The sequence below is a fragment of the Notolepis coatsorum genome (assembly GCF_963971535.1).
Source record: "Notolepis coatsorum genome assembly, chromosome: 17".
NCBI lineage: Eukaryota > Metazoa > Chordata > Actinopteri > Aulopiformes > Paralepididae > Notolepis > Notolepis coatsorum.
The window spans coordinates 98,426,311-98,446,693 of NC_140181.1; the positions used below are offsets into that span (position 1 = coordinate 98,426,311).

Genomic DNA, 20,383 nt, shown 5'->3' on the forward strand with positions numbered 1-20,383 from the left:
GTGAGTGCCAAGGACACCATCGGCCGAGTTGTTAACATCAACAGAGGAGCTAAGGTCAGAGAGAGAGAGAGAGAGAGCTATGGGGAGAGATAGAGAAAGGACGTTAGTGTGTCAGAGGTGACCAGAGCGCAGTTGCCATGGCGTTGTGTCACTTAGTAACGAGAGAAGGGGCGGGGCTATGGGGATGGCCCCCGTTGCTAGGGGAAAAACGTTATTACCTGTGAGTTTCTTCCGGTGTAAGTTAGACTAGAAAACGAAGCTGTGACGTATAGATGTGGACAGAGAGACAGAGCACTAGCTAGAGGGTGGTGGGAGGGGCCTTTAATTGGTGGTGTTTGGTCATTAATTAACAGTAAACACAAAATACACTTTCTGATATCCTGTTCCCACTTCAAAAACTAGTATTAAGGAAATATGTGCCTGAAACAAGTAAACTAATCTGCCAGTGCAGTAAGCAAATGTGGCTTGGCAAGATTTCTTGAAATAAGTAAAAAAATAAATATATATATATATATCTAGGGTTATCTCTCCTGATTGGATAAAGTGGGAATGGGATACCAGAACATGTATTTTGTGTTTACAGCAGAGTGGAGGGACTGAGAGACCCACGTTACTGACTATATATCTCTCAACTCAACTAAACTCAACTCAAATAAGTGATGGCTGTCAGAAGGTAGCTAACACTTATTTTAACAAAATAATACCTCTCACAGCACCTTTAATAAAGCAAAGAGACCTCTTCTGCTTCTAACCTCGTCACTTAATTGGATCAACACACCACCTAAAACAAACACGCAATGTAAAGTGTGCTGTGATGCACGCAAATGTATACAGCCTTTGTGTTTCTGAAATTATTGCTTTGTTGTTCCAGTGCAGTAGAGGCGTTAGCCTGGGGTGTCCCGGCTGCCACCAGGTGGGGAGCACCACACACCTGCCTCTCTACACCCACCCCCACACGGACACCGCCACCCCCTGCTGGCAGGATGAGGAAGAGGACGTTAAACCGCCCCGTAGCCTGTTGTTGGCGCTCCCCGAACTCAGCTGGCCCGGCGTCTATATACCCTGCTGTGACAGACTGGTTCCTGAGGAGGACGCCTCGTGGCTCCTGAAGATGGCGGAGGTAGCGGCTCCTCTGCCCCCCTCCAAGGACCCAGAGCAGTGCCCCGCTGTCAGTAGTCACAGTAGCCTGTGTCCCCACCCCCCTGAGCAGCAGAGTAGTCAGGTGGAAGAGCGCTGCTTGGAGCAGGTCCAGACCATGGTGGTAGGGGAGGTGTTGAAGGACATAGACACAGCCTGCAAGCTTCTCAACATCACACCAGGTAGGACACCTAGACCTTACTGAACATGGGCCTCATTCATGAAGCGATATAAGAACAGATTTTGTTCTTAACTAGCATTTCCTCTTATTTTGTTCTTACCTGGGATTCAGCAATGTTTTCTTATTGTTGCTTTTCTCTCAGGCAAGACCAAATTCTAAGAGTGGTCGAGAGCACTCTTACCCAGATAAGAAACTCTTACCCACGAGAAAAACATTTAAAAAAGCCTACCATTCCTAATAATAATAATAATAATAATAATACATCAGATTTATATAGTGTTTTTCCTAATGCTCAAAGACACTTTACAAAACAAACAATACAATACAGTTTTAGTATAAATAACAAATATATATAAAAAGGTGAGAGAGGAAGGAGTTCATGGGTTGAAAGCAAACCATTGGTCAATTGCCCCCAAATACCCCCAAATACAACTTTATAAACCCAGAACTTTCCAATAATAATAATTATTATTATAACTTATTGCGTGCAGTCTTCTTCTGAAATGGATTATATATTGCTGTTAGAACAGCTAGATGCTGGCTGCCCAGGCGTACGCATAGAACGCATATTTACAACATCTCCTCTCCTCTCCTCTCTTCTCTGCTCCTATAAGTTCTGAGCGAATTCGGGGTTTTAGCCACAGGGACCTTTCAGAGAGAGATGACAGGTGACAGATCCAGTATTTCCCAACCTACTGCATGATTGGTTCTTGACAAGCGCGCAGTCTTTCAGTATTGACAAATAACAATTCGAGAACCGCTCAATGGATTCTGTCACCTGAAAGGGCTATCCACAGGCAACAAATGGGTCTTTAATTCGATATATATATTGTATTACAAAATATGCACACCCGAGCCACTAGGGGTTATTGACAAGCGCGCAGTCTTTCAGTATTGACAAAGCCTACTTTGCTGGAACGATTTATTTCGCACTATACAGTACACGGTATAAGTACAAGTATAAGTCTTTATTTGTCATCAGATTAACACACACACATGCGATGAGCGACCCACAGGAACACACACACACATGCACTGAGTCGTGAGACGTGTGTGTGTTTGTGTGCGTGTGTAATTTTGAGATCAGTCGCAAATCGCTTCCTGTTGAATGGATCAGACAGCGATCAGATGCTGAAACTCTGCTGTTTTACACACGCCTCATTCGCCTTATAAGGAGATGGCGGGCGTGTCTGTATGCAAATGTTTTTAGCGCGAACGCGCATTTGAATTTAAGAATGAGTGGGATTCATCATGCAACATACCTTGGTAAGAACAGATTTGGACGAAACCTCTTAGCAAGCGCCCCCAAAATTGGCCATTTTAGTTTTCGTTTTTGAGGACTGCATACTTTTTTTGCAAACCAAAACAACATACTTTATACTTATAGCACATGCATGAGCCTGGTCTCTTTTGAAAGATGACATTCTGAAGTTTCTGATTCCAGAAAAATTCACTTTTAGTGCTAACGTAATAGAGTAACATAGGTCTGAACTTGAGTTGTAGAAAAACTTGTTACTCAAGTTTTTATGTAGTAGTTAGTAGTCCAGAGGTAGTATTTCCCCAGAAGGTGGTATGGCTTACAAATCCAGACGGAGCCATAGCATGAAGCCTTATGTAGTACATATCCAAATTTCATAAAGATCCATTCAAAAATGAGTGATTAGGAGTGATTTTGGTAAACTGTGTACAAAGAAAGACTCAGTTTTCTCATAGACTTCAATTAATTTGGCTTCCTGTTAAAGAATTTAGTTGTTCACCTAGATCCCTGATTCACACATCCCCACATGGGGTATCATTGGAAGCCACACTCATTGGCTACAACGATCCACAATCATTTTCGAGATTGGATCTAGATTGACGGAACTACTGCAGCCTGAGTTGGGAGTGGTATTTTGCGCAATACTGTGTACTTTGCACAAGCCTCAAACCGACCTGTAGGAGTCGCTGTCCACAACGTCCGATCCCCACGCATCAGCTTCCCACCCCCTAATACTGCCAAATGTATTAGTATGAACGACCAGCCAAGCTGATAGCAATGTGGAGAGCTGGGCTCGAACCCAGCGTCTCCTACATTGGTGGTGAGCGCCTTGCCCACTGCGCCACCTAGCCGCCTTTAATATCACATTCTGTACAACTAAATGGATTTAAACAAAGAGCCTTTTAAGCAGGCAGTCTATCATTGCTCAAACTATTGGCATACCTGGTAGCCTAATAGCAAATCAAACAAACCTTTAAAGGCCATCATTTGTTACTTTTCAACCATATCACCCTCCTTGCTGATGTAACTGACACTCTCCGCTAAGAGCAGCAGCGTGAGGCCTTGCCCGCCTTGAGCAAACTCCTCTGTTGACAATACACCATCTCCCATTCTCAATAACTTTGCTCTTACCAGGAACTTTTCCAAGGAATCATGCAGTGAAAACAACACAGCAGAACATCCCGTATCTAAAGTAATAGAATTGTTATAATAAATGTTTGATGGACAGCGCCCAGTTATATGTCATCTGCTTTGCCTTGTGTGCATGTTAGATAATGTAGAAAGAGACACCCATCTCAACCCAAGTGCTAACAATACATTAGAGGGACAGACCAACATTGTGTTATCACAATATGTGGATGTATATAATGTCCCACACATAGGAAATCCAAAGCTGAATACTGGTGAGATGTGCAAAGGAGATAAATCCGCATAAACCAACTGGGATTCATGCCTGGGTCCCCCGCGTGGGAAAGCCAAAAGCCAACCGCCAATCTCCCAATGACCCTGGGAGAATATTCGGCTTACAAGGCCTCAGGCAGGGCTACAAGCACTAAAGCAGACCTTCCTCTTCCTCAGACCCCACGGACTGAAGTTGTGTCCAGGCTTACAAGGCCTCAGGCAGGGCTACAAGCACTAAAGCAGACCTTCCTCTTCCTCAGACCCCACGGACTGGAACTGTATCCAGGTCCAAAAGTGGTTGCTGTGGTCGGAGCACCTGTACCGGCTGCCACAGGTGTGCAAGGTGTTCCAGGAGCTGACCGGGAAGGACCTGTGCTCCATGACGGAGGAGCACTTCAGACAGCGCTCGCTACAGTGCGGAGACGTGCTGCATGCCCACCTGGACATCTGGAGATCAGGTAAGAGACGACACGAAGACACGTTAACTCTGCAATTATTCAATGATTGAACGTCTGCCACATTCGCTGTGTGAGGAGAATGTAGACAATGAAGATGTGGCTCTCTGCTTTTGTTGTTTCTTTAGCTGCAGGTATGAAGGAACGCTGCCCACAAGGAAATGGCAAATCTGGTAAGTCAATCTCAAAATGTAGATCTTTCATCAATCGAGATCTTACACACATGTTACACACTGGCGGTGGTGTCAGAGAGGTGGAGCCTTGCTAAGCTCCACGCCATCATGGACAACCCCTCCCACCCATGGACTTGGCCGATAGAAGGAGCACGTTCAGTGTTCAGTGTTACCAAGATGCAACACTGAACGTCACAGGAAGTCCTTCATTCCAACGGCCATCAGACTATATAACGCCTCAATGTGCCTCACTAACAGTATAAACTCATATCTTCCTGGACATTTACATTTTTTACTGTATTATTATTCTTATTTTACATTTTTGACTACCTAAATGTTTATTGTGAGCGATCTTTAGTGCTGAATTTTCCTCAGGATCAATAAAGTACTTCTATTCTATGGTTAAAATGTAACAGGAATAATTATAGCCTACTTCCAGGATGCAGGATGATGTCAAATATGTTGTACCAAACCCTCGGTCTCTCAACTCTCTCCATTACCACATCCAGGTGCTGATGATCCTTGGCCAGATGTGGTCTCCACCCGCCAGCCCATACACCTTTGGCAGTTCCTCCGGGAGTTGCTCCTCAAACCTCACAACTACAGCCGCTGTATCTGCTGGCTCAACCGAGAGAAAGGTGAGCTGACTGGATGGTTCAAGTCAAGTCAAGTCAAGTCAAGAGTTTTATTTGTCACGGCATACAATGAAATGCGGGTGGTCTTGCCCGCAACGATGTGCAATTGGTACAACATATAACATATAATAGAATCCAATACAAAAAAAATTGTGCAATACATTTGTGCAATAACAGGTAGCAGGTAACAATAAATTTGTGCAATAACGGGTAACAGTTAACAGTTAACAGTAGTAGTAATAGTAGTGCAATACACTGTTACTGTTGCTAATACTAATTTAAAGTGGCCTTTCCTTTTGGCAATAAGTGAGGGTGCGTGCGGTCTGAGTGTGTGCCCGCTCATGCTAAAGTGTTACAGTGGTACTCAATGTTCATTGTTCAGGACTCTGATGGCCTGGGGGAAGAAGCTGAGCCTAAGCCTCTCTGTCCTAGTAGCTGGGGTTCGCAGGCGTCTGCCTGACCTCAGCAGCTGGAACAGGCTGTTATTGGGGTGGTGAGGGTCTTTCATTATCCTGCAGGCTCTGGATTTGCACCTCTTGTTGTATAGAACCTGCAGGGGAGGTAGTGCAATACCCGTGGTACGCTCGGCTGAGCGCACCACTCTCTGTAGGGCCTTCTTGTCTTGTGCCGTGCTGTTTCCATACCAGGCAGTGATGTTTCCAGTCAAGATGCTCTCTACAGCTCCTGAGTAGAAGGACTGGAGTATCTTCCCCGATACTCTGAACTTCCTTAACTGTCTCAGGTGGTAGAGGCGCTGTTTCGCCTTCTTTACTACTGTGTCTATGTGTGTTGACCATGTCAGATCCTCTGAGATGTGGACCCCCAGGTACTTAAAGCTGCTCACCCTGTCCACGGTAGCCCCGTTAATCATCAGTGGTGTGTGTGTCTCCTGCTGTCCTCTCCTATAATCCACGATCAGCTCCTTGGTTTTACCAATGTTCAGGAGCAGGCTGTTGTCCTGGCACCAGCGTTCCAGTACCTCAACCTCCTCCCGGTAGGCCTTCTCGTCGTTGTCCGAGATCAGCCCCACCACCACCGTGTCGTCTGCAAACTTCACTATGGAGTTGGAGCTGAACTTGGCCACACAGTCGTGTGTGTAGAGTGAGTACAGCAGGGGGCTTAGAACACAGCCCTGGGGGGACCCGATGCTCAGGGTGATGGTGTTGGAGGTCTGACCCCCCACCCTGACCGCCTGGGGTCTTTCACTCAGAAAGTCCAGTACCCAGGCGCTCAGGGCGGAGCTCAGACCCAGCTCGATCAGCTTGTCCAGCTTGTACAGCCGCTGTATCCGCTGGCTCAACCGAGAGAAAGGTGAGCTGACTGGATGGTTTGTACAGCCGCTGTATCCGCTGGCTCAACCGGGAGAAAGGTGAGCTGACTGGAGGTTTGTAAAAGTAGGCTGAGAAGAGAAGTAGGTGAAAGTTATGAGTTTAGCATGACAAGAATAGTGTAACGGAACGTATTTGAACCTGGGACCATAGGATCCGCAGGCAGCTGCACTAACTAGCTGAGCTAAAGAGTCACACCCTCTAGCAGGTGCTGGTTGACTGCGACTGACTCGTTAGTAGTTTACAGTCGTTCTCCCGACCGAGAAGTGCGTCCTCGCACGTTCTTTCGTCCAAGCGCACACTTTCCCCCGGGGGTTAAGGCACCATGATCCCACCCCCATTTCTACGTGAACCTGGATACAGATTCACAGGGCAGTGGGACCCCACTTCTGTCACCAATGTAAACGAGTGGATTTGAACCTGGGCCCATAGGATCCACAGGCGGCCGCACTAACCAGCTGAGCTCAAGGTTCAGACCCGTTAGCAGGAGCTGCTTGACCATGACCGACGCGTTAGTAGTTTACAATATGTAGCAGGGTGGATTATCCCTGCTTCGTGGGAACTGTGGTGTGCGGTCAATAGGTAGCGAGACACAGTAGCACTCTGGCCAGCTGCACCTCCGTCTTTGGGGTCCGGAGCGTCAACTGGAGGCTGGCAGTGGGGATGGATGAGGCCCAGGGTTTACAAACCTGGTCCGGTACTCTGGTCTTCCTCCCTCTCTGTGGAGCAGTCAGCAGTACTCCCCAACACACCCTCACCCTCCACAGTTGCCCCTTTTGCCCTCCCACACCTAATGACCGGATGGTAGAGAAATAACTTGGTTCCCCCCGCAAGCAGTACCCTCCCTTAGCGACACCAGAACCCTTACAATGGAAATGGAAAAGGTAGAATAGCAAGGGGTTACGATTACATATATTACCCGTATCAAAGGGTTAGGGTTAGGGTTAGAAATAATGAAAGACACACACACAGTGCTCCCGTTCTGGATGACTGTATTGTAACTCAGCCTAGTTACAACAATGCTACGTCTGGTGATTACTGCACCATGAGTATCCATACAATAATTACTGGCATGAATCAATGGCATGAATCAATAGCATAAGTCAATTATAATATTACACACAGGCACCAAGTGCTCTCCGGTACCCAGACTAAACGCTGCCCACGTCTGGGCGGTACACAGTATCTACCTTCTCTAAGGAATTACACTCTTACTGTCCCCGGTTGAGAATATGGGGAAGGAAGGGGGGAGCATAGGGAAGAGAATAAAGGGATTCACAGAACGGGAATTATTTAGGAAATACACGCCTTATCACGCTCAAAGAAAAGGAATAAAATAAAAGAGTGAGCCCACAAAATTCCTTGCAAAAGTCCTATCCTAATACCGGTATATATTGTCTGGGGGTCCCCTATTGAACTGTGGTTAACAACGTTAACTTCGCCCGCGGGCAGCACCACACTGTATACTGTGTATGGAATCGGGAGCATCAATGCTCGTTTGTACTCATCCGAAATGGCCGCCTCGCCACTCCACTGTTGTCCGGGAGGCAAGATGGCGTCGAACGCTCTCGCGAGGATGTCAGCAGGCGGAGCTAGCAGAGAGGCAGCGCTGGCTGAGCTGATGCTGGCGATGACGACCTCTGCTGGTGGTAAAGAACTCCCCGTGTCCTGCAGGCAGCCTGGAGCAGGTGTGCTGCAGCACTCCGGTGCAAACAGCTGTTGACGCCCGGGCAGACTGCTTGGAGGTCCCGCACGTCTCTGGCACGCAGACTATACCGTCACTGTAACTAAGTATAACACAAGTGTTAGTGCCTGACTCTGCACTTATTGTTCATATCATACCACTGGTACTGCTAGGATATCGTATCCACTAGCCAGTACTTCCTATCACCCGTTGTCCTCTCCCGGGGCACTCCGGCATAAACGTCAGCAACGGGGCTATCCAGAGCTCCCGTTAGCTGTTTCCTCTCGTTGTCAAGTTCACGGCCGAAGAGAGCGACTTCCGCTGGGCTCCTCCCTTTATCATCTCTCAGCTCTCTCCGCCACTCTCTGCCTGCTACTGCCCCCTGCTGGTCCCACCTGCCAGTCACAAGGGGAGACGCACTGTAGAATATGAATCAATACTGTAATTTATAATCCGTATTCCAATGCTCTTCGGACGGGGACGTTTGTGTCATTGTTCGTGTGAATCAATGACACGAGTTAGAATGTCTTTGTGTACAAAAAGGGATATAAACTGTAACATATTAGGGTTCTTATGATCTATAAGAATACTCCGGAGACACATACGTGCTTCATAGCTGGTTTAATGGGTCTAGACTGCACGTAATACAGGGCATGATAATAGTGGCCAGTAGATGGTGCTGACACTCTATATGTAATATCCAATACATTACACTCCTTCCCTGTAAATACAAACTCGTACTGTTTCGTTTTTCTTTTCCTTTGTTATCCCCATAACCAAAATCACTTCAACAATTACTGGCATAACTTAATACGTTATAACAACACCCGTATCTTTAAAGTGCCTTTTGTTCTATTAAAACATTCCCAGAACATAACATCACTAATACGAAAGAACATTCGTTTCTCTTTAACCCGCTTGAGTCTCATCTAATCATTCTTGAACCTTGCTGGTGTCCTGTGCGCTCTTTGCGGGTACCGGCGCAGGGTAGGACTGCTTGCTTTAACAGGTGTCGGCAGAGTGTCTCTGGGTTGAGCTGTACTCTGCGATGGTTTATGCTGTGTTGGGCTTTGCTGCCGCTGCGGTGGTGGTGGCGGTTCAGGGCTGTCATTTGCAGGCCTCCTCGGAGTGTGAGCTGGTCCTGGTGTGGACTCCCTGGTGATCTGAGTCTCTTTAGTGGTTGGTCTGACAGACGGCTCTGTGCAATCAAGAGTCTGTGTCACATTTTCACTGGTGTGTTGGTATGGTGTTTCTTCTCTGGAGAACAGTAAGTGGTCAATATGGACTGAGCGCTGTCTCCCTCCATCGTCGATCAGGTACCTGACTGGTCCGAGGCGCTTTACCACTGTTGCTCTTAACCACTTTTCCTTTCCCTCACGGAAGTTTTTTACACGCACTTGGTCATCTGGCTGTAGGTCTCTCAGCTTTGTTGTTGTTTTGTCATGGTAGGTCTTTTGCTTTAGTTGTTTCTCTTCAACTGTTCTCGCCAGGCTTGGTTTGAGTAGACTGAATCTGGTTCTCAGTTGACGTTTTAAGAACAGCTCCGCTGGTGTGACTCCTGTCACCGAGTGCGGTGTGCTCCTGTACATCAACAGGAAGTTTGCCAGTCTGTGTTGTAGTGACAGTTTGGTCTGCAGAACCTCTTCTCCAATAACCTGTTTCATGAGTGCTGCTTTAACGGTTCGTACGGACCTCTCCGCTGCCCCGTTCGAGGCGGGGTGGTATGCTGGCCCCAGTGTCTGTTTGATACCGTTGCTCCTCAGAAACTGCTTGAACTCACAGGATGTAAATTGTGGTCCATTATCTGAAACCACTTCTTCTGGTAGGCCCTGAGAAGCAAATATGTTCCGGAGCACGTCAATGGTCTTCACTGCTGTAGTGGTTGTCATGGGAACAACTTCGAGCCATTTTGAGTGACTGTCAACGAGTACCAGGAAGTACTGTTTGTCTTTCTCACAGAAGTCTATGTGTATCCTCTGCCATACACAGGCTGGCCACTGCCAACAGTGCAGCGGGGCTGCGGCGGGCAGTGTTCTCTCTGACTGACACGCTCCACAGTGCTGTACTGTTTTCTCAATGTCATTATCCATGTGGGGCCACCACACATACGATCTTGCAAATGCTTTCATACGGCAGATCCCCGGGTGTCCAGTGTGTAGATCACTCAGTAGTTTGGCCCTGTGCGCTGCAGGAACAATAACTCTCCTGCCCCACAGAACACATCCTTGCTCTTCAGATAGCTCTGTCCTCCTAATGAAGAACGGTCTGAGAGCCTCATCCTCAATGTGGTCTGGCCAACCATTTAAAGTGATCTCTCTGACTTTGCTCAGCACTGGATCTTTGCGAGTGCTCCGTGCTATGTCGCTTGCATGCACAGGGAGGTCATCTACTGCTGAGAAGTAGAAGATGTTTTTATCTTCAGCCGTTTTGTCCTTGTCACGTCTCAGCAGCCTGGATAACGCATCAGCGTTGGCATGATCGGCAGATCTGCAATATTCAATGTCATAATTATACGCCATGAGTATCAGTGCCCACCGCTGCATTCTCAGAGCAGCCAGGGTAGGAATGTCTGACTTTGGGCCCAGGATCACCAAGAGCGGCTTGTGATCCGTGATCAGGGTGAACTTTCTTCCATAGAGGTATTTATGAAATTTCTTCACTCCGAAAATGATGGCTAGAGCCTCTTTCTCAATTTGCGCATAATTACGCTCTGCATCCGTCAGGGTGCGTGACGCAAATGCAATGGGCTTTTCTTCTCCATTTTCCATGATGTGCGATATCACCGCACCCACCCCGTAGGGTGATGCATCGCATGCTAGCCTCATTGGCTTCTTGGTGTCATAATGTACAACCGCTGTGCTCTCTAACAGCTGGTTTGTCGCCTTTTTGAACACTTGGTCACATTCCACTGTCCACTTCCAAGGTCTGTCCTTCTTCAGTAGCGCATACAGTGGTTGTAACAGAGAAGACAGGTTCTTTATGAACCTCCCATAGTAGTTCAATAATCCAATGAATGAACGGAGTTCCGATTCATTTGTGGGGCTTGGAGCATTCATTATCGCTTCCACTTTCTCTTTGGTGGGGTGGAGTCCTTCGCTGTCCACCATGTGCCCTAAATACTCCACTCTGCTCTCCATGAATTTGCACTTGGCACGTTTCACTCTGACGCCATATCTCCCCAGACGACTCAGGACCTCGTCCAGCATTTTCAAGTGGTCCTCTTTAGACTCCGCTGTGATGAGAATGTCATCCAGAAAACATGTCACGTGGTCTAGCCCTTGCAGGATTTGATCCATCACTCCCTGGAAGATGGATGGTGCGCTGGAGACTCCATATGAGAGACGGTGATACACATACAGTCCCCGGTGTGTGTTCACCGTGTCTTTATCCAGTTCTAACTGCTGATATGCATGTGACAAGTCCAATTTGGTGAACAACTTTCCTCCAGCCAATGTTGCGAACAGATCCTCTGTGTTCGGTAGTGGGTATGTTTCTTCCTCCACACTCTGGTTTATGGTTACCTTGTAGTCACCACAGATCCTGATTGACTTATCCGGCTTTGGGACTATGACTATGGGCGACGCCCACTCACTTCTGTCAACCTTGGATATGATGCCTAGTCTTTCCAGTCGATCCAGCTCCTTCTCAACTGGTTCTTTGAGGGCATATGGCATCGGTCTAGCCTTCCTGATGATGGGCTGGGCTCCTGGCTTTACTCTGATAGAGGCTTTGAACTCACGGATTGTGCTGGGGCCTTCCTCAAACACAGCCTTGTGTTTCTGTAACACAGCCTCCATGTCTCCATCACTGTCACTGCTGGCTCTCACCGTGAATATTTCTCTCCAGTTCAGCCTGAGTATCTTCAGCCAGTCACAACCTAGCAGCGCTGGTCTGTCTCCCTTCACAATCACCAGGGGCAACTTGTCTGTCTGCCGCTCATATTCTACATTCACTGTCACTTCTCCCAGCGTGGGGATTCTCTCTCCCGTAAAAGTGAACAGTTTTGTGTTGCATTTCCTCAGGGTTAGATGAGCTAACGACTTTCTGTAAACAGTCTCTGACACTAGAGTTGCTTGAGCTCCTGTGTCCAGTAACATATTCACCACCCTGCCTTCAACTGTAACAGGGATGTGAATGCCATGTGTTTTGTTAGCAGCAGTGTACACTGTGTACACAGAAAGCTCTTCATCTGTATCGCTTTCCCCAGCCTCCTGTTGTACATAATGCGTCTTCCTGTTCCTACACATCCGTGCAATATGTCCCACTTTCGAACAATTGTGGCACTTTTCATCCTTGAATTTACATGCCTCGTGTGAATGCTGCTTACCCCCACATCTGTAGCAAGGCTTAAACTCCTTCTGGTCACCATCTTGTTTTGGTTGCCAGCTCTTTTGGTCACCATCTTGTTTTGGTTGCCAGCTCTTTTGTGTACGGTGTGGCTCAGATTTCTTTTTCCACTGCCTTTTTTCATTTTCCCTCACACTGTTTACATTCCCCGTCTCCTTCAGCTTGCTTGAAAATTCTTGTGCATTGAGTGATGCCATCTCCATTGCTAATGCAGTCTCACATGCATCCTTGAACGTCAGCGCTTGCCGCGATAACAGTCTCCTTTGCACTTCTTCGGCTTTTAATCCACTCACAAAACGGTCGCGAAGTGCATCGTTCAAATGTGCACCAAAATCACAGTGAGTTGACAGTTGCTTTAATGCTACTACATACTCCGCAATTGACTCACCATCCTGCTGATTTCTCTTTTGAAAACGGAATCTTTCCATAATCACGATTGGCTTTGGCTTGTAATGCTCACTGAGCGTATCACATAGCTCCTTGTACGTCTTTGCACTTGGCTTGTCAGGACTGAGTAGATTTTTCAAAAGTCTGTATGCTTCTGCTCCAATGGCTGTTAGGAACACACTGACCTTCTTTCCCTCATCCACTTCATTTGCCAACATCCACATGTCCAGTCTTTCCAAGTAAGATTCGAAATCCTCTTGTCCCTCCTTATATTCCGATAAGTTACCGATCCTAAACATAGCCATCTTGTTAGCTTGTTAGCTCCGTCAGCTAGCTTTAGCTTACTCCGTTAGCCTCCTCTTCTTCAGAGCTACAAAGTCCACGGAATTAACTAACTTAGTTGCTAGTTTGCATGTTGTGTCTCCTCCCAGGTATATTCTTCCTAGAATTCACCGTCCTCGTCGCCACTGTAACATATTAGGGTTCTTATGATCTATAAGAATACTCCGGAGACAGATACGTGCTTTATAGCTGGTTTAATGGGTCTAGACTGCACGTAATACAGGGCATGATAATAGTGGCCAGTAGATGGTGCTGACACTCTATATGTAATATCCAATACATTACAAACACAGTCAGCAGTTCTGAATAATATACCATATTTTCCAGACTGCTACAAATAGCATAGCCCACACACACACAGTATGTACTTCTTCAATAAAAATAACTTCCGATTGTCCAGGAGGTTGAAGGAGAAATTATTTGGACTCTGTCTAAGCATGGTTTTAATCATTCTGTCCACAGGAATATTCAAAATAGAAGACTCCGCATACGTGGCCAGGTTATGGGGCATCAGGAAGAACCGCCCCGCCATGAACTATGACAAACTGAGTCGCTCGATACGCCAGTACTACAAGAAGGGCATCATCCGCAAACCCGACGTTTCACGGAGACTTGTGTACCAGTTTGTCAAGCCTGTGTGATGATGAAGACGATCAACCTTAAGAGAACGGGCGGATGTCAAGAGATGAAGGAGGGGCCAAAGAGAAAATATGCTGGACATAAAAAGTAACAAGAACTCCGAAGCTCCACTCGTCTTGTTCCATGCTGTTGTTATTTCTTCTTTAGTTGTTAAGATTGACTGCCTACTGAAACATGCACTCCTGCCTCTCGACCTGTCACTGTGCTCTGGGACTGTCCTCCCTGGAGAGATGGGTGTTGTTTCTCTGTTGACTTTAGGGGATTTATCCAGTCTTACATTTCAGAAGTGTCTTAACCCTTTCACTGCCACACTACCAAAGGGTTAACCCTTTCACTGCAACAATACATAAGGTTAACCCTTTCACTGCCACACGACAACGGGTTAACCCTTTCACAACCACACTACAGAAGGTTAACCCTTTCACCGCCACACTACTACAGATGGTTAACCCTTTCACTGTGACAATACAGGTTAACCCTTTCACTGCCACACGGCAAAGGGTTAACCCTTTCACTACCACACTACAGACGGTTAACCCTTTCACTGCAACAATACAGGTTAACCCTTTTACTGCCACACGACAAAGGGTTAACACTTTCACTACCACACTACAGAAGGTTAACCCCTTCACCACCACTACAGAAGGATAACCCTTTCACTGCCACATGACAAAGGGTTAACACTTTCACTACCACACTACAGAATGTTAACCCGTTCACTACCACACTACAGAGTGTGGTAGTGAAAGAGTTAACATTCTGTAGTGTGGTAGTGAAAGGGTTAAACCATTTTTATGTTCATTTTATGTGGAAACACAACACGTCGACCAGTGGCACTTGCTGCTGTATGTTCCTCTTGTCTCCTGTTCAGGAGAGGTGACTCCTTTGATGTTGCAGAGCGACGTTATTTGACCTCACCTCCTGTACATTCATGTCCCTCTGTGTTGATATCTTTTGGAACGTCTGAAACTAAACAATTTCATATTCTTGAAATTGAAATCTCTATCTCTATCCTGAAGTCATTGATAACATGGCCGTCAAAAGGACAAGTCATTGATAACATGTCCGTAAAAAAATACAAGTCATTGATAACATGTACATCAAAAGGACCGGTTATTGATAACATGTCCATCAAAAGGACCAGTCATTGATAACATGTCCATCACAAGGACAAGTCATTGATAAGTTGTCACAAGGAACACACAAGACACCAACCACATTCCTTTTTTCTCAACAAACTTGTTTTCTCCTTTCAAACCAATATTGCAATATTAACACCATCACAACAAATTTGATTCAAGGTATTTTTTTCCATCACTATCGTCATTATTATTATTATTATTGTTGATCATAATCATCTTTATGCATATTTTAAATGAACCTTTTTGTTACATTAAGATGAACAGGCACTACACCAGTCGGGGGAGATAGAGGTACATCACTAACTATGAACATACATACTTATATTATCTTCTAGACCGCTAATATAGGGGTTTCACAACATGAGCTGCTTGCTGCCCCCTTGTGTGCATAAGGAAGAATCAACATAAAAAAAAGCATTTACATAAACACCTTGTTTTTTTTCTGTTTTACTGCCCTGAACATAGGTCTCATTTTCAACTCAACACAGTTGTACAGTTACAATAGAATATAATCTTTAAATTACATCTTCATATACAAATCTGACCGCGTGGGATAACTTCACGCTCATTATATGGTACATGGACAATTCCATTGCAATGGAATTCATACAATATAGTACCTATTACTTAATATGTTTTTCCATTGCTGTTATTTTGATGAAACACATTTATATAACACTACATTTTGTCTTTTAATATTCGATCACTTGCATTTTTTTCTTCTTTTTTTTTGTCTTTTTACTTCTTTTTTTTCTTTTACATTTACACAACTCATACACACTGGATGATAAAGAGGCTTCCCCCCCCCCCAAAAAAGTATTAACCTCATAATGTTTTTTCATAATTTTTCACGTGTGTTTTTGCAAACTGTATTGTGTGTGTACGGTGTGTGTCATCTACATGTATGCGTCTGACTGTGTGTGTGTGTGTGCACAGTACATTTCACAGAGTAAATTTAACTCAAACTGAGTACATTTACTCAGTTTGAGTAAAATGTACTCAGTTTGAGTAAAATCTACTCTGCGAAATGTACTGTGTGTGTGTGTGTGTGTGTGTGTGTGTGTGTGCAAGGTAAGGGATAGTGTAAATGACATGAGTTATTTTTGCTATAGGCTGGACAGCTTACACTAAGACAAGGTCTGAGCTGGTGGTGTGTTTCTCTGTGCTGCTCTGTGAGACCTGAACCCGTTGAAATCCCTTGTGTGGAAATGATCTAAAAACACATTATCTCACCGCCGCTCTACGTGTTCAGTGAAATATAACTTCAGGGGGGACACCTCCAGGGACACCTAAACACAACAGAACGTCCCCCTCGTCCTCGAGATGTAAAGAGGTCCAGGCGCCACTAAGTATAGCGCCGTCGTACAAAGTGGAGCGACGTAAGACACAATCACTCAGCGGGGCCGGGGTACCGTTGCATTTCCTGGTTCTACGGGTCAAAGGTTATTTTTTTTTAATAAAGACTGAAATATGACCAATTAATCCACTGTACACTTTTCCCAGAGTAATTATTCAAGTACAGTACGTTAACTGGTGGCGTCGTCACAGGCGGTGCTCTCGTCTAAAAGGGGTGGAATAATGTTTGGGGGCGGACAGGGAGGCAGTTATACAAGCTGATGGTTGGAGCTCTTTCGCGAGGTTGTGCAACATGTGAGGTTATTGCGTGGAGAGAAAGCAAGAGAGATAAGAGAGAGAGAGAGAGAGAGAGAGTCAACGGTGTTGTCGGGTCGTTCTTTGGCTCAGCAGGGGAACGGGCCGCGTAACTAGTGCTGTTTTTGCTAGGTAGGGCTCCCAGTGACGGGGCGGAGGGGGGGACATGTTGCCAACACGTCCCCTTCCAAGCCCACACACTAGTACATTCATGTCCTGTTTGAGAGGCCTCAGGTCTGGAGCACAATAACATAACAACATAGCTTCCACTGGCCCTGTCTCTCTGGAAGAAAAGCACCTGGATGAGGCATTGTTCAAAAACCCTCCTCCTGCACTATACAGCGGTTCACCGCAAGAAATGACTTGATCCGTCTTATGTCAGAGTGAACGCATCACTCGGACAATAACATATTTCGCACCCGGCGCCGGGTCGAAATCCAAGAAACGCCGGACCTATGGTCTAATTTACCGAACCTAAGAACGAACACTTAAGGTGTTTTTAAGATATGCAACCTTTGCGATGGAAGGAATGGTAACGGTGTAGTCAAAATTGGGTCACGATGATAAAAACAAAAGTCATCTCCCGGCGTGAAACCAGAGGGTTATGCCGCTGTCCCAGTGCTGTGTCTGAGTGTGATCTGTGGTCCTCTGCATTGGTAGCTGAAGTTTTTGCATCTGTGTTAAAAGGCTAAAATATGGCCTTGAGATTCAGGGAATGCAAAGTTGCATAGCACATGCTGCTATGCAAGCTAGCTCGGAAACAGTTAAAAACACGTAGCACTGCACACACTGGAAAAGGGATTGGACCATATATCACGCGGAAATAAAATAACAAAAATATAGGATACAATTTGTGGTACTTTAAACACTACACACAGCATTCCCCATGTAAGGATGACGACTGAACACACACAGCATTGAAAATGCTACACAAAAATGGCTTCAGACTGTACCGTATAATATATACACAACGCAGGTTGAGAAGCTCGTCTTTGACCAGGTATAATTGGTTATATTATCTTCCCATGTATTTAGTTATAGGAGAAACACACTGCCGTGTGCTGCGAGTTTAAGATCAGCTGTAATTATATATTAAACACAGCTACACAGATAAGCAATGTGTCCCTGCATTGGCTTGATGTTATGCTGGCGTGTGTACATACTGAAATAACTGCTGCTCCTCTTTTAAATGTTTAGGTCCACCCACCCCGAATGCTGAATAAATATATTATACTGATATATTGTCTTTATTTTTTTTACGTTACTAAGTTTTTTTTATTTAGGCAAGACTGCTTGGCGCATCAGTTGGGCAAGGGATGTGTTGCTCTTAAGTCTCTGGATATGTGCGGTGCGATTGGATGGGACAGTTCAAAGCTGCCTCCAATGGCACGTCCTCCTCCGACGGTGCGACTAGATGGGCTCGACGTAATTGGCCGGGTACAGTCCCTCTCGCCCGTTGTCTAGGCGACCTCTACACCAGCCTTGGTCGTCTTCATCCTCGGTCTTGATCAGTTCGTCACCTGTGAAGGACACACCATGCCTTATTAAAACCTGTTGTTTCCCCCCCTTCTTTGCCAAGAGTAAAAGAAACACATGGCGATGCTGAATTGGTGACCCAATTCTGTAATTTGTACCACAAATTCATCAATCTCATATAGTATAGAGTCATTTCTCCTGTATCTTGGTATTTTGATGAACATGGCACAACCTAATAATAGATCAAACAGGATCTGCACACTGCTCTTTAAAAGCCCCTTGTGACCTCACAGCCCTAATGTTTTGTTATTTAGCTGACAACACTCTTATGTGGTTATCTACACCAGTCACAATCTCGTCGGAATGAGGTTCAACTGCATAGCAGGGGAGAATCCGGGGGGAGAATCAGGGTAGAATCAGGACAGAATCAGGGGAGAATCAGGAGAGAATCAGGGGATAATCAGGACAGAATCAGGAACAGAATCAGGGCAGAATCAGGGGAGAATCAGGGCAGAATCAGGGGAGAATCAGGGGAGAATCAGGTGAGAATCAGGGGAGAATCAGGGGAGAATCAGGTGAGAATCAGGGGAGAATCTAAGCGTTCACTTTTGTCGATGATGTCACTGCAGGAAAAAGCGTCACATACTCCCTCTGACCAATCGCCAGGGAGCTGGTACCTAACGGTGTGGCAGGTGGCCTGTGATTGGTCTGCTACGTGGCTATTATTGACTAACCATTACTATCTTCCGCAGGGAACAGAAGGAGCGGAGAATAGAGGAGGGGCCGGTGACCCGTGACCACGCGGCCTCATTATAGGAGCTTGTTATTTCCTCCCAACACCCTAATTAGTGTGCAACATGTATCAAGACCGCATCGCCGCTCGGCCATATAATGGTGGACAAAAATAGAATAACGTATTCTTTTGTTGTGCAGTGGTTCTCAACCTGGGGGTCGGGATGATTTTCGGGGGTCGCTAAATAATAATATACAAATGCATAATTTTTATAATCACAGATGCCTTTTCCCCCTCCATGCGACATAATGGATATTTGGAGTCTACAGCCCTCTTTTAAAGCTGCTGAAAGTAGTACCTATTTGTTAAAAGAAGTGGTCTACGTGTTATTAAAATAATAACTACATTCTGACAGTCATCACTGATATAGAGTGTCCCTCCACTCTGTAGTAAACAGAAGGTATCCTGTTCCCACTTTATCCAATCATGAGAGAAGTTTTAAGCTAATAGTATTATGTGCTTGAAAGAAGTAAAATAATCTGCCAGTGCACTAAGCAAATTTGGGTTGGCAAGATTTCGTGAAATAAGTCAAGTAAATATTTCAGGTTTTCTCTCCTTGTTGCATGAAGTGGGAACAGGATACTGTTTACGTGCAGAGCGAGGGACTGGGAGACGCATGTTACTGACCAAACACTCTCTATCAGTGATGGATGGAATGTAGTTAAGCATTACATCACACGCAGGAGTGGTTTGTGACCAATAAACCATGCCTAGGGGTGGTTGTTAGGCCCGAGGCGCAGCCGAGGGTCGTTAGACCCCCCTAGGCATGGTTTATTGGTCACAAATCACGACTGCACGTGGTGTAAAGCTTTTATACAACTGCCAGATTCATCCAACCTTATTTCTATACAATAAACACACATTAATCGAAGATTTATTGAAAAAACCATCCGCCAGAAAAAGTAGTTCCCACAACTCCATGTGGAAGCAGCTTGAAGTGCATCCAACCAAACTAACACATCCAACTGTGTATTATTGGAATGATTGAGAGAAGTTGCCTCATGTGGAAGCAGCTTGAAGTGCATCCAACCAACTAACACATCCAACTGTGTATTATTGGAATGATTGATTGAACATTTATTAAAACGTTTTCTTTGCCCTATAGGAAAAAAACGTTTTCTTCGCCCTATTTTTTTATTTATTTCTTTTAGCCTAAACTTAACCAGTTGGAAACCAGGGGTACAGTAATAAAATTAGCAATCAACCAATCAATCAATTCAATAGACCATGCTCACTTAAAACAGCGCTGCTTCTCTCTCAGTCTGACTCCCCCGCTGTTGCAGACAGGAGTGTGTGTGTGTGTGTGTGCGTGTGTGTGTGTGTGTGTGTGTGTGTCACAGTGTGTGTGTGCGTGT

The 20,383-nt window shown here is 45.6% G+C and overlaps 2 protein-coding genes across 2 annotated transcripts in view; one reads left to right on the forward strand and one right to left on the reverse strand.

Moving 5' to 3' along the window:
* Positions 1-414: 414 nt before the first annotated feature.
* LOC311244168 (SAM pointed domain-containing Ets transcription factor-like) lies at positions 415-13,969 on the forward strand (the record flags this gene model as incomplete). Its single annotated transcript, XM_084333576.1, has 6 exons — positions 415-429; positions 872-1,319; positions 4,238-4,435; positions 4,561-4,605; positions 5,115-5,243; positions 13,791-13,969. 6 exons carry the CDS (start codon positions 415-417, stop codon positions 13,967-13,969), a joined length of 1,014 nt encoding a protein of 337 aa, XP_084189702.1.
* Positions 13,970-18,145: 4,176 nt separating this feature from the next.
* LOC311244323 (protein kinase C and casein kinase substrate in neurons protein 1-like) overlaps positions 18,146-20,383 on the reverse strand; it is a 94,390-nt gene continuing 92,152 nt past the window's right edge. Inside the window, exon 10 of the mRNA XM_084333779.1 lies at positions 18,146-18,279. Coding sequence (XP_084189905.1) covers positions 18,170-18,279 — 110 coding nt within the window. The 3' untranslated portion in view covers positions 18,146-18,169. The remainder of the gene's footprint in view (positions 18,280-20,383) is intronic.